Genomic DNA, 16,507 nt, shown 5'->3' on the forward strand with positions numbered 1-16,507 from the left:
GTAAACTCTACCAGTATAAGCACTTTTATATCAATGTACTGCAACTCCACTACACCAGCTGTACTGCAACTATTTCAATTTAAAAAAAATCTCACCTCCCCTAATCAAAACAGTGGTACAGGTACGAAGTGTGTGTGTAAAGCAGGCCTAGAACAAACACTGAAACAACAGAAGCCCAAAGAACCTTAACTAGATCTAGCCTCAGGGCCTGATCCTGGAGAACTAAAATCAGTGGGATTTTTGCCATTAGCTTGGACTGCATGAACAACTCCTGAGGTCAGTGGCAGTTCAGAGCTGTCGAGCAAGACAGCATGAGGCCTTTAGCAACTGAGCGTCTGAAGTGCTAAATGAAAGAACCCAAATGTACACCACCACCACCTCCTCCTCCTGAACAGGAGTTTGCCTGTTCTACCCATCATGCCTGAGCAGATGCCTCAGGGTTTTCACACTTCTATAAAAGCATCCTGCATTAATCCTCTGTTCCGATTCATAGTACCTGTAGCAATAGAAAGTTAACAAGTACCTGATTTACATGAATGTCTGAAAAGCTATAGCACAACTCACAACTTCTAAAGAAGTAGCAAACATTGGCTCGTTCACACAGTTCTGTGATATAAAATAAAGTGCACGATAAATGACATAACTGGATTTTAATTTACATGATACTAGCAGATTATAATCATATTTATTCTTTATCTGAAGCCAATTTTTAGTATTTTTGGTATATATTCTTTAATTAGTGGGCAACACCCAGACACCAAGACAGTGTATATATAAACTAAAAAATTACAACTTAAAACAGCTGACTGGGTTATTTATAATAATCTGAAGTTGTATATTTCCCAAGAGAGCTTCAAAATTCTCGAGTTAAAATATTATGACTTAGGTACAAGAACATGCTAATAGATAAGAGAGTTTTCTGACACAAAGGAGTTTGGGTTAATTGCATCACTCTTTTACCAGCTGTGATCTTTACTGTACTTACATATTCTGGAGACTGGATGGGTCAGGGATTATCAACAGGATACTGAAGTTTGCACTTCAACATCACCACAGTAACGAGAAATCCAATGGACATCATGCAACAACTGCATGAGTTGGGGGTTCTCAGTCCAGTTTCCTAGCGGATGGAAGTCCACACCACAAAAAGCACTCCCACAAGTGGCACTCTGATTAGCAGTCTCAGAGGCAAAGCCAAAAAATGAATGTTCAGGAAAACTGACCCACAGGATGTAGTCTCTCCAGGTTAAGGATAAGAGAGTAGCAGTGGATGAATGTGGTGATGCTTACGCTTGCTGCGGCTGAAACTGCATGCTTTCAGGATAAAGATGACTTTGCTCTCCTGCTCTAGCACCTTTATTACAAGTAAATTACTTCAAAAGTAAGAGGAATAGCATGCATTTCCTGCATTTCGCTTAACTGCCGACCGGAAGAGTCTTCTCAGTAAACACGTTCCAGCATTAGAGAACTCATCCAAGATCAGTCACAGACCTGCCTCTCTTGCTCCTTCCCTGTATTTGCAGAGCTAAAGTCTGAGTTTAAGCCCGGAAGGGACTGCCAGCTCATCCAGTCTGGCCTGCTGTATATCACAGCCCCGCAACACCGCACACTAAACCCAACAATGGAAATTAGACCAAAGTATCACAGCCCATGGAAGACTGGACTAATGATGTGCCGCAGGCAAAGAATAGGAAGGATGCAGGTGCACCAGTGTCTGAGGCCCCCGCCAAGGCATGGAAATAGTTAAGGGAGCTAGACCTAACTAATCCTGGCAAGTGATCTGCACTCACATGCTGCAGAGGAATGCGAAAAATCCCCAAGGTCACTGCAATTCTGAACTGGGAGAAAATTTCTTCCCACCCTGCACATGGCCATCAGTTAGACCCTGAGCACACAAGCAAGAACCCACCAGCCAAGCAGCTGAGAGAGAATGCCGAGTGCCACCTCAGAGCCCTCGGAGCCGGGTGATACCTCAGAGCTTCCCCAGCCCCCTGCCAGTGCTCTTCTCCAGCCATGGCCATCCCTGATGCTTCAGAGAAAGGAGATAAAAAAATCCCTCCCAGAATACATTTGGTGGGGGTCATTCCTTCCTGACCTCTGCCAGTAGCCAGCTGAAAACCTGAAGCATGAGCTTTTAGAAATATAAGACAAACTAAGGCTGCTACGCACCATCACAACCAACCCTGTCATACAATCACATTCATAAATTAGTCCAGCTCTTCCTTAAAACAAATTAAGTTGTTTGTTCCCACAACTCCTATTGGGAGGCTGTTCCAGATCCTTGCTCACTTGATAGTTAGAAACCGGCTTCTCATTTCCACCCTGAATTTGGTCATGGACAGTTTATATCTATTCGTTCTTGTACCAACATTGTCTTTTAAGTTTTCATAGCTCTTCACCCTCCCTGATGTTTCTCCTCCCAATGTATTTATAGAGAGCAATCATATCTCCGCTCAGCCTTCTTTTTGCTAGACTAAGCAAGCCAAGCTCTTCCAGTCTCCTCTCATAAAATAGGCCCCTCCCATGTCCTTGATCGACCTGGTAGCTCTTCTCTGCACTTGTTTCTGTTTACATTCATCTTTCCTGAATATGGGTGACCAGAACTGTACACGGTATTCCAAATGAGAGCTTACCAGTGCCTTGTACAACACCATTAATACTTCTCTAACTCTATTGGAAATGTCTTGCCTGATACACCCTAGGATCACATTTGCCTTTTTCATAGCCCCATCACACTGGTGGCTCAGTTATCCTTTGATTGACCCATACACCCAGGTCTCTTTCCTTCTCTGCCACTTCCAACTAATAAGCCCCCAACTTGTAGCAGAAATTCTTATTATTAGATCCTAATACATGGCCTTGCTGTATTATATTCCAATCTCTCTCTGAACTGATGACGCCTCTCACCTTTGTATCACCAGCCAATTTCATTGGCACACTCCTTTTTGTGTCACGGTCATTAATAAAAATACTGAGTAAGATTTGTCCCAAGATCATTCCTTGAGGAACTCCACTAGTAATCTTCTTCCAATCCGATAATTCACTCTTCAAAATAACCCTTTGCCTTCTCCCCTTTAGCCACTTCCTTACCCACTTTACACTGCTTATACTGATCCCCACCGTCCCTAATTTCACTAGTAATTTCCCACGTGGTGCCGTGATACTGAAGTCCAAGTATATTAGATCTACTGTACTTCCCTTATTCTAAAAAATCAGCTACTTTCTCAAAGAAGCTAATCAGGTTAGTCTGGCATGATCTACCTTTGGTAAACCCATGTTGCATTACATCCCTTTTACCTATATGAATTTAATTATTCTTTCCTTCACAACTTGTTCTAAAGACTTGCATATGACTGAAGCAGACTAACAGGTCAGTAATTGCCCGGATCACACTCTTTCCCTTTCTTAAACATTAATATGACATTAGCTATTCTCCAGTCATACGATACTACTCCCAAATAGATAATTTTATTAAAAATCCTTGCTACCGGACAAGTAATCTCAAGTGCCAATTCTTTCAATATTCTGGGACGGAAATTATCCAGTCTCCTGATCTGAGCATATTAAGCACTTTAAGTTTTAATTCTATTTTCCTTGATGTTAAGAAAAATACACACATTTTTTAAAATAAAAAATCTGCATAGATCCAACAATAAGGTTGCACAGTTAAGTATGAAAAGTTTGGAAATAGAAAAGTTTAACATTCAAATAGCAACATTAACTTGGCTGTGTTGCACTTCCTGCATGTATCACACACATGCAGCACAAAAAACAGTAATATTAAGCTACAAATTTAACCAGAAAACCAAGAATAGAAAACATATGTACAATGTAGCCAAGAAAGCATTGTGGCAGAGACCCTAACTTCTGCATTCCAGGACTGAATTATTTTGACTGTGCAACAGTGAAGTTGCATTAGTACAGCTTTTGGCATACAAAAAATGCAGCGTAGGAAGTTCAATGTGTACCTGTGGATTTAAGGAAGATTTTCAATGTGCATGGGTAGCATCAAATTTTCAACATTTTATATTTGTTAAATCAAGCTTTTTCTCAAACCAAGCAAAGGCACTAGTCCTTAATGAGGGTTATGGTTACGCCAAATTTTAAGTTTAAAACTTCTGTCGTGTCCCTAAGAAAGTGAAGTCAGCATTCTTTACATTACCCATACAAACTCACGCCGATTGGTTTACTTCTAGAAGCAACCAGTAAGCAATGTGCCCTGGGGAATAACAGGGCCTCACAGCCATCAATTTCTGCAAATTTAAGATTTAATTAAAAAAAGATGAAGATCCTAGGCCTTATGGTTGTGAAGGTAACTTCAGAAATGGACAATGAAGGTACAGACAACTTTGGTCCTGCTGCAGAGCATAAGGACAGCAGAGTGAAATTAACAAGACTCTGGCCTCTTTCACTGCTGCTATTCAGAAATCTGCAGACAGCTGTGACACTCATCCAGAATCATGTAAAGTTCAAGCAGCTGCCTGGGAAAACAAGAAACAGGGGCAAGGGTAAGCATTAATTATCTACAGAGAAGGAAGACCAGTAACATCATAAAAATCCTCCCTGCCCCTTTCTGCAGCAGCTAGGAGGCCTGGTGCAGAGTAGCAGAGGCCCTCCCTGACCTTCGGCTGCTGCAGAGGGCAGACCATTTCCTTCTTCCTTCCAACAGCCAGAGTGGGGCAGAGCACTGAATTTAAAAGATAGGAGCTCCAAGAAAAGCCCAAGGACAGCACCCTAGATATCCTACCTTGCAGCAGTTGGAGGGGTAGCTAGATTTTTCACAAAAACATTGCCCCAGGACAGAACCAGCAGGAGTTCTCCACTCCAGGCTCTTGTAACAAACTCTGGCTACTAAGCATCAGGCAACATTTTAAAGTGCTACTTCCCCCTTCTCACACAATTCAAAACCTTGCGCATTCAGAAATCAGCCAGAACAAAAAAGGAAAATCAGGCCCTCAAATCAATATTTTGGAAAATGATGAGAATAGGGGAGAGTTACTACTGGAAGCCACTTTGCTATGTTAATTGTAGCCATCAGGACCAAGTGCAGGAAAGGTGGTGACTTTTTAAGTTATATTACTGAAGTTCCAGCAAAGTAATGTCAGTGGTCAATCTCCAATGCAACTCATAAGTGTCCAGCATCATGCTTTTTTATTAAAGCAACCTGGAAGGGTTATTATACTACTAAGAATTAACAAAACACAAATAAACCCACAACTTTGTTTTGCGACAGTGGAGATTATGTCAAGACGCATTCCACCCACCCAAAGCCTTGAAAGGATGCAAACAAGGGAAGTCTCCAGCATTCCTTGCCACCTTTCCAATGCCTACAGTGCTGCTGCTAACATGCTCCAAGAGGCATTCATTTGTCTCCAGTGTGTACCAAAAAATAACATGTACCCAACTCCTCCCAACTCACCGTCTACTCCACACACACACCCCAGACTTCCTCTCTCAGCCAGCATGAAGCAGAGTTCTCCGCCTTCCAGCCTGCCACTGAGACACCAACTTTCAGCATGTGTCAAACTCCTGAAATGCTACAATACACTTTCCTTTCGGCCTCGGCAGTTGTGTATGTGGAAGTAACATAACTGCACCGTGTGGAAGTCCTGGCTGACACACCGCCCCCAAACACAATACTTCTCCTATCACTCAGGGCGCCAGCACGTCTTGCGAGCTCAGTAAGGCTCGCCAGTCTGCAAGAGGAAGCAGCAGTCGGGGGAAAGGGGTCAGAATCGGGGCTTGGTGGAAGTCATCTTGGGGAAGGGCACATGGAGAGGGGCTCCCACAGGTGTGACTGAGCCCCCTCACTTCCTCACTGGCCCGATTGCCGGAGCCAGGAGTGACAATCACAGAGATGACACTGGTTAACACGTGATCGTGACTGTTTAATGTACTGACACCGTTTCATGCTCCACCACTATAGTATAGTGTAGTATAGTATGGAATAATTCCTATACTGTCCTCTACCTTGAGTCATCAGTAATAATGTCAGACCTCAGTCATAATATTGTATCAATGTCAACATTAAAAATAACTTAAAATCCTAAATAATTAATCAAAACAAGTAACGTATCAAATATTCTTGCACTGTGCTCCTAGCAAAGAATCACACACTTAATTGCATACCTGGGTGCTCTAGTATATCTTCAAAAGGGCTCCAAAGAAAATGTCAGACACTAGAAACATTTTAGTCACATGGCACTTTTAAAAAGTCACAATTAACATTTTATTCACCACAAATTACTACAGGAAATTCAAGCAGTTCAGAAATTAAAATAAGTATTGGCAATTGATCCTCTAACTCAAGACAGACTTTTTATAGACCTTTTCCACCCCTGTTAAAATAGAAATCCTGCCGTAACTGTAACTATGGCAGTGCTACTTCCCACTGTCAAACCCCTCTCTCCCCTAGCCCAGGCTGCATAGCACAGCATAGATGGATCAGTACAGACAGGACTAAACACACATCACCTTTCCTAGTACTAGAATGACACTATCCATTTTCAATTTTTTTTTTTAAATGAATTTAAAAAATTCCAGTTCCCAACCCTACATCTGAGGAGGCTTCTTGCCCTTTTTGTGGTTTTACGATTACATTTTTTAAAATCTGCCCCTCATTCCTGTGTTAAGGACCCACACAAACAACAAGGGGAACTGACTGATGGAACAAGAGAAACAATGGAACTGAATATATACAAAGTGCTACCAAATTCATCAAGTAACAGGTTTTTTTCTTCTAATCTTTCAGTGATAGTAATCTTAAATGCGATTTATAACAATGCAGAAGTCCGATTTCTAAGTTGATGTCCCTTTAACTATGAACTATTTAGTTACTTCAAGAAAATGTCATTTGGATTCTCCTTGTACTTCAGTTCATTAGTTCAAATTCAGAATTCATTAGGTTTAAAACAAACAAAAAGGTTATAATCTCTCCATTAACTGTACAAATCTAAGTGTATTTCTGATTATATTGCTTTATTGGTACTTTAAAGAATGTTGCGTTCGTATGGAAGAAGTAAGAAAAGCAAGTAATCACAGAACTCCTGCTCATACAATCACCTGTCTTAAAAGAAAACCACAAGTTCTAACCCTACCTCTGGAAATAGTCCGCAATGAGTTTCAAAGGGAATTATACCGAAACAGGAAATTTGCAAATGCATATGACTTTTGGGGGTCAAAATATTTGTTTTTTGCACTCCATCTTTGAGATTACTGTTACATAAACAAACAATCTGAACCCTTGACTAAAATTAATGGGAGTTAATAAGAACAGAACTACAAGTCATGCTCAATTACATACATTTGTAAAAAGCTACAGTTTTGGAAAAGATTTTCTAGAAGTAAAAAACAAATAGCTAAATAATAACCATCGTAAGCAAAGAAACTGAGTCCAATGCTGTACACTCAGCTAAAAAGAGCCATTCCAATAATGTCACTAAGGTCTTTCATAATTTTTATTATAATATACAAAAGTAAACGATACTCAACTATTCAGTACCTAAAATAAGTAGTATGGTATATCTGAAATAGATGTTGCAGCAGAAGTATTTCTTTTTAAAATCACAAACATATGGTTAAAATGAGATACAGGTAGAAAGAATAGACAACGTAGTATTTTGTTTAAACAAAGTTTCAGTTACTCAAACCATTATTAAAAGAAGAAGAAATATAGTAAACAGATATTGGTGTGAAGGTTTTGACATTAAGGGCTTGTCTACACTTGCGCTTATGCCAGCAAAACTTTTGTCGCTTGGGAGCGCGAAAAATACATCCCGGTGAGCAACAGAAGTTTTGCTGGCATAAGCACGAGTGTAGACAAGCCCTAAGTTTGACTTCAAAATAAAGTTCTGAGGCAGAAACACTTTACTTTCAGGACTCTGAAGGACTTTGTGCCAATGGCTTTCATGATCCATTTCTATCAATTTGCAAGACAACACCTCAGGTTCTGCTATTCATAACTGTAAGCAACTGTTCATCTTCAAATAGCTGCATGACCCAGTCTGACCAGAAGATCACTATTATCATACTCTTCAAAATGCATTATGGGTAGTATGAATGTACACACCCACTAAGTGATAACACATTGTTTACAGCCACAGTGCAAATGCAAACATGTAGTTCACACCTAATTTCCTGATCACCACAAGTACCAAGTGGAAAAAAGTAGTGGTGAAACTGGAGTAAATAAGATTACAGCTAAAGAGTGCAATACTGTCAAGATTCAATCCACTGCAATCATCTCTATTTCCTAAATCACTATTCAAGACTGCAGAGACTGAAAATAAAGTTATACCATTACAGCAGCCTCTATCTATCGTGTACTTCTCTGACCCACATATAGTAACTGTGCGCCTCACAACCTTTAATGAATTTATCCTCACAAAAGCCCAGCAAGGTAGAGCACTACTATCACAACCATTGTACAGATGGAAACCGAGGCACAGAGAGACTCAGGGCTCGTTCACACTTACCCGGAAATTCGGCAGCAGTCGACGGGAGTTACGCAAACCACGCAGAGTAGTTTGCGTAACTCCCATCGACTGCTTCAGCGCGCTGTTCACACTGCGCTGAGCCGATGGGAACACTCAGCGCTACGATGGTTGGCAGGGTGGACTTATTCAATCGACTCCCTCATTGATTGAGCAGGTCTCACTGACCGCTCAATCAATCATGAAAGATCAATCTGGCGGCAGCAAGTGTGTTGCCGCCGCCAGTGCAAACATAGCCTCAGTGACTTGTTCAGGGTCGCACAAAATGTTTGTGGTGGAGCAGGAATTGAACCTACATCTCCCAAGGCTCAGGCACTGGATCATCCTTCCTCTTCTGTACAATCATCACATTTGAAGACTTTTGCATGAAATTTAGATAGCATTTAAAACATTAATGCATTTTTAAAAGGTATAGTGTAGTGTGATAATCTGCCAACTTCCACAGCATCCTACTTCCTAATAAGAATGAGATCCAACCACGCAGCCATTTCCAAGAAGGAGTCAGCGCTTCCAATCCAGACAACTTTCAGCATTAAAGAGAGGCCTTTGAAAGAGGCAGAACAAGGATAGTGGCGTGTGGATAATCTCTTATTTTCAGAGAGTATATGCACAGCGAGCATGTTGCCTGTTTTCAGTATGGAAAGCCAAACAGATCCAATTACTACACCAAGGGAAAATCAGAGCTGACAGAGGGAACTTATACTCTGAATATACACAAAAACTTGCATCTAAGGGATATTGAGTTACCGTAATAATTTAGAATTTAAATCTATATGTAATCTTAATTGTTCATCCTACAACGAGAATTTTATACTAGAAGATTCTCCTAGAGATCTCTGCAATAGTAGCATATTTAACAATATACTAATATAGAACGAAGGAAAAACAAAGAAAAAAATCATGGAACACAAGTCATTCGTTATATAGAAACAGAAGCAACTCCTATATTTAGTTTTATTTTTTTCAGAAAAGCTTTCACTCTTCCATGGTTTGCAGCAGGATTTTGAAGTTTAGCAGGGATTAGTTCTGAGGTCAGAGAGGTGCTTTTTGCTAGCCTTGTGAAAATCCTTTCAAATCTGACCAAGTTACAAGCAGTAGAAAACTGTCATTGCTTGTCCATGTTTCACACAACATAGCTGTTTTTTGGCTACACAAAATACCCCAGTGTTCTACTAGCACTGCAAATGCATCCTAGATCAGTGGTTCTCAACCTTTCCAGATGACTGTACCCCTTTCAGGAATCTGCTTTGTCTTGTGTACCCCAGGTTTCACCTCACTTAAAAACTAGCTGCTTACAAAATGAGACATAAAAATTCAAAAGCATCACAGCACACTACTGAAAAATTGCTCATTTTTATCATATAATTATCAAATAAATCAATTGGAATATAAATATTGTACTTACATTTCAGCATACAGTTTATAGAGCAGTTCAAAATCATTGTCTGTATGAAATTTTAGTTTGTACTGACTTTGCTAGTGCTTTTTATGTAGTAAGACTGTTGTAAAACTCGGCAAATATCTAGATGAATTGATGTACCCCCCTGGAAGACCTCCGTGTACCCCTGGGGTACATGTACCCCTGGTTGAGATCCACTGCCCTAGATGTCTCAAGTGGGGTGCAAATCACTGAATAACTCAGTTAGTGGTGACTTTTGCAAATCTGTCCGTGAGTCTCCGAGTACCCTAGCTCCTCATCTGTAAAACAGGAATACTACTCTCCTCTCTCATTGAGCAGTGTGACAATACATTCATTAACGTTTGTGCAGACCAGATATTACAGTAATGAGCACCACAGAAAAGCCTATGAAGAAATCACTAATTCTGTATTTAGTCAGGGTTTGGATGGCATGCAGTAAACAAGAGATGGGACCACACGCTGAATGATAAGGAACATTGAACAGATGCCTATTCCCGGAGCACTGGGCATCCTGTACCCTGGCCCTGGCTAAGTCCTGTGGAAAATATAGCATGTGGCCGTGTAATGAAAGACAGTATCAATTAATATACACTAAGGTTGAATGGTCAACCTTAAATCCAGCATTTCCTAAGTGCTTAACTTGGCAATGCAAATAACTTTAACATCTTTGGGTATTTAATATAATTAACTTTGAAAAAACATGAAAATTGAAGAGCAAAATAATATAACCAAATGGATATAAATCAAAGCAAAATTTAAATTAAGGGTTTTTAGTGAGGCCAAATTTACTGGCCCTGAAATGCTCTGCACACAGATTGAAGTCAGTGAGGCTCACATATTTGCTGGGATACACCCATGCACAATGCATTCCAGGATCAGGGCCATTACTGTCTATATAATTCCCACTGTGCTCTCACCAGATTCACTCAACTTGCAAAGACCAGAACAACAACAGTGTAGAGAATTTCTGAAGTTAGTGACTGTCATATATTAAAATGACAAAAACACAGCAGAAGAACTCATACATGCCCACTCGTTCTAAAGTTAAACAATAAGCTGTAGTCCAATATAAGTAACACATGCGGCAGGGGAAAACACAGCAGCAACGCAACCGTCATGTTGAGCTGACTTTACTGTGCCAACAGTTCTGAGATGCTGTTACTACATTTTGGTACCCTTACAAGCATTGGCAGTATGGATAAACAGAGAACTTCAAGTCTACCTATACTAATATTCATTTAATGTTTAAAAGAAGTGAAGTAAGAAAGGTGTACATTTCCGCTTATACCTTAACTCTCACACAGCAACCTCTTACCCATGTGCCATGTACAGTGTGCAAAGAGAGTAGAGAACTATTAACACATCACCAGGCAAAATGGTACATTGCTTTCTAATCTCACCTAAATAAAGGAATTCAGAACGAACCATACTGCCTATTTTTAAACATGACTGTTATCCCCCGAACAAAAAATCCAAATCTTTTCCCATCAATTCCATGGGAGGAGTCATTGTCATCTTGGAAATCATCATCCCTTTGAAAGGGAATGCCCAATGCTCCACTTCAAAAACTTCGGAACACAGGCACAAACAAGAGGCTCTATCTTCAAACAGGCTTTACTCTTAACAAAACAGGAAGTCTGAGAAGCTGTGAGCATGCTCCAAGCAGTTACCATCATGAACAAAAGCTCCCTGCAAGTTCTTGTATGAGATGGAGCTCCATCCATGGGGGCAAGGTTGAAAGGGCTTAACCAAGTACCCATCTCTGAAAAGCAGCTCTAAAAATAGCAGTGCCAGAGCTCCTGATTTTTAAGTCTTTCAGCAAATCCAAAGAAAATTAGCTCAAATTACATGTAAATAGGTGGGGTAAGGAGTTAAATGCTAGCACCACAAACTCAGCTTAGGATCTGAGACTCAAGCTTGGTTATTTCTACCTACTCTCACCTCTAGTAATAAAGATACTGCAGTAACTACTCTGTTGGGAACGTGATGCAGACTAAAATCTAGCTTCCTCTTCCAGAACGGCAGGACTAACAAACGTAAACTCACAAGAATTTACTTTTGCCAATAAAGAAAGCAGATAACACCTCCACAATACACCAAGGAAGATGATCTGTTGATTAAGAGGTGCTTTTCGAAAATATTATTTTCCCAAATACAAATGGTCTTTAACTGCACTGAATTATCTTAAGGATTCAACCAGAATACAGCAAACAATACTGTATTTTATTAGAAAGCCAAGCCTTTGAGCCTCCTGTTTGTACATAAAAATATTAAAAATCCAGTACAGAAATAAACCGATTTGATTTCTGTGCCGCCCCAAATTCTGCAGTGCCTATAAAATCACTGATCTACAACCTGAGTGCTTCAGTGCCAAGTGCTGTTGCAAACACACCTCTACACAGCTTCTGTTTACAAAGTGTGACTCCTCCCATTGCTGCATCACTGAACACACTGCTGTAGGTACTCCTTTGCTTTTCAAAACAAAGAAAGTTGCAGTAAATATAAAAGACAGAGCAGCAACAGGATTTCCCCAAAGACATAGAAGGATAGTGGCCCCACACTATGTTACTCTCCCTGAAGGCATGCATTACATTCCCTGAAAGCTTCCTTCACCCAAAGCTCAATGCAAGATTTTGCCTAAAACTGCACCACAAATAAGTTAAACTGACATTCCCAATTTTCCAAGATTATCCTTTTCTATGGGCACATATGGACCTTTTGAAAGCCTACTACCCTACCTTTGAACAAATTCAAGGAGAACTCTCTGCAGGTTCTGAATTTATAGTTCCACTTCCTACAGCAAAGAACACAGACCTGACCATGAATCCATTTTCAGGAGTACTGTGCGCATGCACAGCATGTCACACTACAGTATCTGTTTTTAAATGGGAAAAAAAGACTTCAGGAGTGGATGTTATCATATTAAGTAATCTCTCCAGCACAAGTGTCAGAAAACATTTAAAACTCAGACATAATATGTACTTAACAAAGGGGAAGTTTTATAGACAAATGCATTTAAAAAAAAAAAAAAAGAGAGAGAGTGTCCTGTGCAATTTGAATTTAGTGCTGCAGCAATTCTTTATAAAACATGGACTTAGACATGAAGAAAAGTGACCCACAGATATGGGTGGCACATGTAAAATACAACTCAACAACAAAAAAGGTACACACATACAACTACTTATGTAACTCTAAAGGAAGCTTCTGAAAATTGACATGGTGATAAATCAAAGAGCTATAACCAAAAATAATGGGAGTTTTTTCCTGAAATATCTGCTGTAGGAATTATTTTGAGGGAAGTTCTATGGCTTCTATTATACAGGAGGTCGGACTAGCTAAGTGGTTCTCAACCCAAGGCCTGCAGGCCACTTGTGGCCCAATCAGCATACAGCTGCGGCCCATGTGACATCCTCAGGGCCATGCACATAGTATATATATTGTGTGGCTGCAGCCCACGTAACACACAGAGAGTCGCATATGTGGCCCACAATGGTAAATAGGTTGAGAATCACTGGACTAGATGACCACAATGATCCTTTCTGGCCTTAAAATCTATGATATTAAAAAGCAAAAATTTAGCCTGAACAGCTGGAGAGATTTCCTGATAGTGAGCTCTATTAAGCCATGAAGGAGTAGTCTCCCAAGTAAAGTGGTGAAAATCCAATGGCTTTGGTTATTTAAAATTAGATTGGACAAAGCACTAGAAAATGTACTGTAGGAAACAATTCTGCACTTGTAAGGGGTGGACTAGACAGTTCAGTAGCTCTTTTCCCTCTCCAGCTTCTAACGTTTTAAGGAGATAATTTTTTTTACATTGCAAGTAGAGTTAATTGTATCTGAAAATAAAGTTTTTAATTGAAAATGGTATTTCCAAGCTTTAAAATGATGTCATATAGGGAGAAACAACACCAGAGGCCAGAAACTATATCAATCCAGCTTTTATACTGGTTTAACATCTTTAAAAAACTGGAATTTTTTAAGGACTTTTCCACTCTGAAGAGAGACTAAGAATGGCAGTACCAGGTTCCAGGATCTATCATTTCAATGAAAGCCAGATCAAATTCACTGAGTTTTTCTAACTGTCAGGACCTGCAAACTAAGCCTAAGCCCTACGAGTCAAACTGGGCTCTTCCTAGATCACACATCACGAACAATAAATACTCTACAATAAGGCCTTAGTTAAAAAACCCTGATGATGATGCCTAAGCAGGTAGAAAATACAGCTGTCCCATAACTGTATTGGCTCTGCAGTTCTCCCTGGAGTAAGGACTATGTCAGCTAATAAAAGGACTAGGACTACTCACAGCGCCATTTTTAAATAACTTTTCAAAGTAAAACCACACTTGTTACCACAGTGTCAAAAATGATCATGTCAGCAAGACGACTGCCATTGCCAATAGACAGCTCAATGTCAGTTACTATAGAAAGTTGAAACATCGTTCCCTTTCTGAGGTGAGCCAAGGGGTTTTCCCTCACCAACCTCCAGGACTTTGTGCCATGCAAAATGGCAGCAGCTTTGTGTTACACATACAGGCCCTGACCATGATCCCCACACTGAAGACACTCCCACTTTGTTTTGTGAAGAGAAGTAAAGCCAAGGAATCAGCATGTTTATCTGCACCTGACATCCTGTTAGTGCCACCTCCTCCCTCCCCCATCCCTCCAGTGTGACAATGAGCGCACACCTCTCCCCATAAGCACCCGTGGTACCAAAAGCTGCTTACAAACTGCAATCCCGCTGGTGCAAGAGCAGACGGCTCAGGTATTTCTGTGGTGCTGGGGCTCGGATCTGGGTCTTCCTTACTGGACACGTCGGTGGTGCTGAACTGCGGCTCCGCTCTCACACGCGCCTGCCCGAGCGGCCCAGGCACGGGGCGCAGCTCTACCCGCTCAGTCCTGCTCCCCACTCCGGCCTCTCTGAAGGCCTTACTCTGCATCTCAGGAGGAGGGGCGGGGGAGGACAGCAGTGCACAGATCGTTTCATTGTGTCTGTTTTCTGCTGCACCGCCTCGCTGCCCTCCCCGGACCGGCACTGCCCCCCGCTGCTCAGGCCCTGGCTCCTCGCTGCAGGTGGCTCTGGCTGGGTTTTCCCTCAGTCGCTCGGCCTCTTCCTCCTCCTCCTCCTCGGGGCTTTCTTCTGCCGCCCCTGGTGGGTCTGAATCCACCTCTTCATCCTCCAGGCAGGGCAGCGCCTGGCAGGCCAGGCTTCCCAGGGTCAGGCTGCCGGCTCCCTGTGCCTGAGGGTCGGGAGAGCGCCCGCCAGGCCCCTGAGGGATGCCAAAGGCTCCTGGCTCCGCCGGGCCCGGGGAAGGGCCGGGCTGCGGGGAGCCGGGGCTGGCGTCGCTGCCCGCGGGCTCGTGCAGGGCTCCCGGGCAGTCGGCAGCGCCGTTCAGGTACTCGGCGCTGATCATGGAGGCCAGGTCCTGCAGCCGGCGCAGCGGGATGTAGCAGGAGGCAGGGTCCTGGCCGTAGGCGGCCTCGGCGGCCAGCTGCCCCGGGCGCCCGTGGGGAGGCTCAGGGCCGGCGCTGGGGCCCTCCCCGATGGGGCCGCCCGCGCTCTCGGGGGCCTCCACGGGCCGCGGGCTGGCGAAGGGGTCCGGGCCGCTCCTCCGGCTCACGTCGCAGGCCGGCTCCATCCTGCGCCGCCGGCATCGACCTGCGAGCCAAGCACACAATGGTCAGGCCCGGCCCGGCCGCCGCTCCAAAATGGCAGCGCCAACCGCCCGCCCGCCCGCCCGGCCCGGCCCGGCCCGGCCCGGCCCCGGCCCGGGGCCGCCCTGCGGCAGCCGCGGCGAGCGACCAGGGCCCAGCAACGGCTCCCGGCTCCTCGGCCCGGCCCGGCCCGCGCCTCCCGCCCCGAGCCCGGTCCGCCCGGCCGCCCCCTACCTGCCCTGCCCCCGCGCGGCCACACAACGTGAAGGCCCGGCCCGGCCTGGCCCGGCCCCGCCGCTCCGCCGCCGCCGCCCGCGCCCCCCCCCCCCCCCCACGCGCGCGGCCGCCGCCGCCATCCCGCCGGCGCGCGCCCCCGCGCCCCTCCCTGACTGACTCTCGGGGTTCAGCGCCGGCCAATCAGCGCCCGCGCGGCCCCTCCGGCGCCTCGTGCCCGGCGCGGGGCCCCCGCCCCGCCGCTCGCTGCTGCCCCCCGGCGCCTCCGCGCGGCGCTGCCGCCCCCGGGCCCCCGCCGCCCTCGTCCCCTCCCCCAGCCCCCCGCCCGGGCGGCCCCGCGACCGCCGGCCCCGCAGCGCCCCGCGACCGCCGGCCTCGTCCGCGCCGCGGCCCGCGCCTCAAGTCACCTCAGCCCCGGCCAGGCCCGGCCCGGCCCGCACGCGGCTGCCGCCCGCGCCCCTCCCCCGCCCGCCCGCGCCGAGTCACTCGAGCTGGGCCAACAAAATGGAGTCGGCGGCCGGGCTCGCCCCGCTCCGCTCCCCCCCCGCCCGGCCTGGGGCCGCCGCGGCCCGCGGCCCCTCCCTCAGCCCAGGTGGGGGGAGACGCCCGGCCCCTACCGCCGGCTCGGCCCGGCCCGGCCCGGCTCGGCTCGAGTTCCCCTGCCCCGGGGCCGGGGCCGCGCCAAGGCCTCACCCGGGCCCGGCCGGGC

At 44.7% G+C, this 16,507-nt stretch overlaps 1 protein-coding gene across 1 annotated transcript in view; it reads right to left on the bottom strand.

Annotated features, from left to right (window-relative positions):
- NSD1 (nuclear receptor binding SET domain protein 1) overlaps positions 1-15,854 on the bottom strand; it is a 104,373-nt gene extending 88,519 nt beyond the window's left edge. Inside the window, exons 1-2 of the mRNA XM_067535218.1 lie at positions 15,799-15,854; positions 14,637-15,568 (exon numbers count right to left, since the gene is read on the bottom strand). Of these exons, the coding sequence (XP_067391319.1) occupies positions 14,637-15,548 (912 nt within the window). The 5' untranslated portion in view covers positions 15,549-15,568; positions 15,799-15,854. The remainder of the gene's footprint in view (positions 1-14,636; positions 15,569-15,798) is intronic.
- Positions 15,855-16,507: the final 653 nt, after the last annotated feature.

The sequence above is a fragment of the Emydura macquarii genome, unplaced genomic scaffold, assembly GCF_026122565.2.
Source record: "Emydura macquarii macquarii isolate MOO-44397 ecotype Brisbane River unplaced genomic scaffold, CSIRO-AGI_Emac_v2 contig_378, whole genome shotgun sequence".
Lineage (NCBI taxonomy): Eukaryota > Metazoa > Chordata > Testudines > Chelidae > Emydura > Emydura macquarii.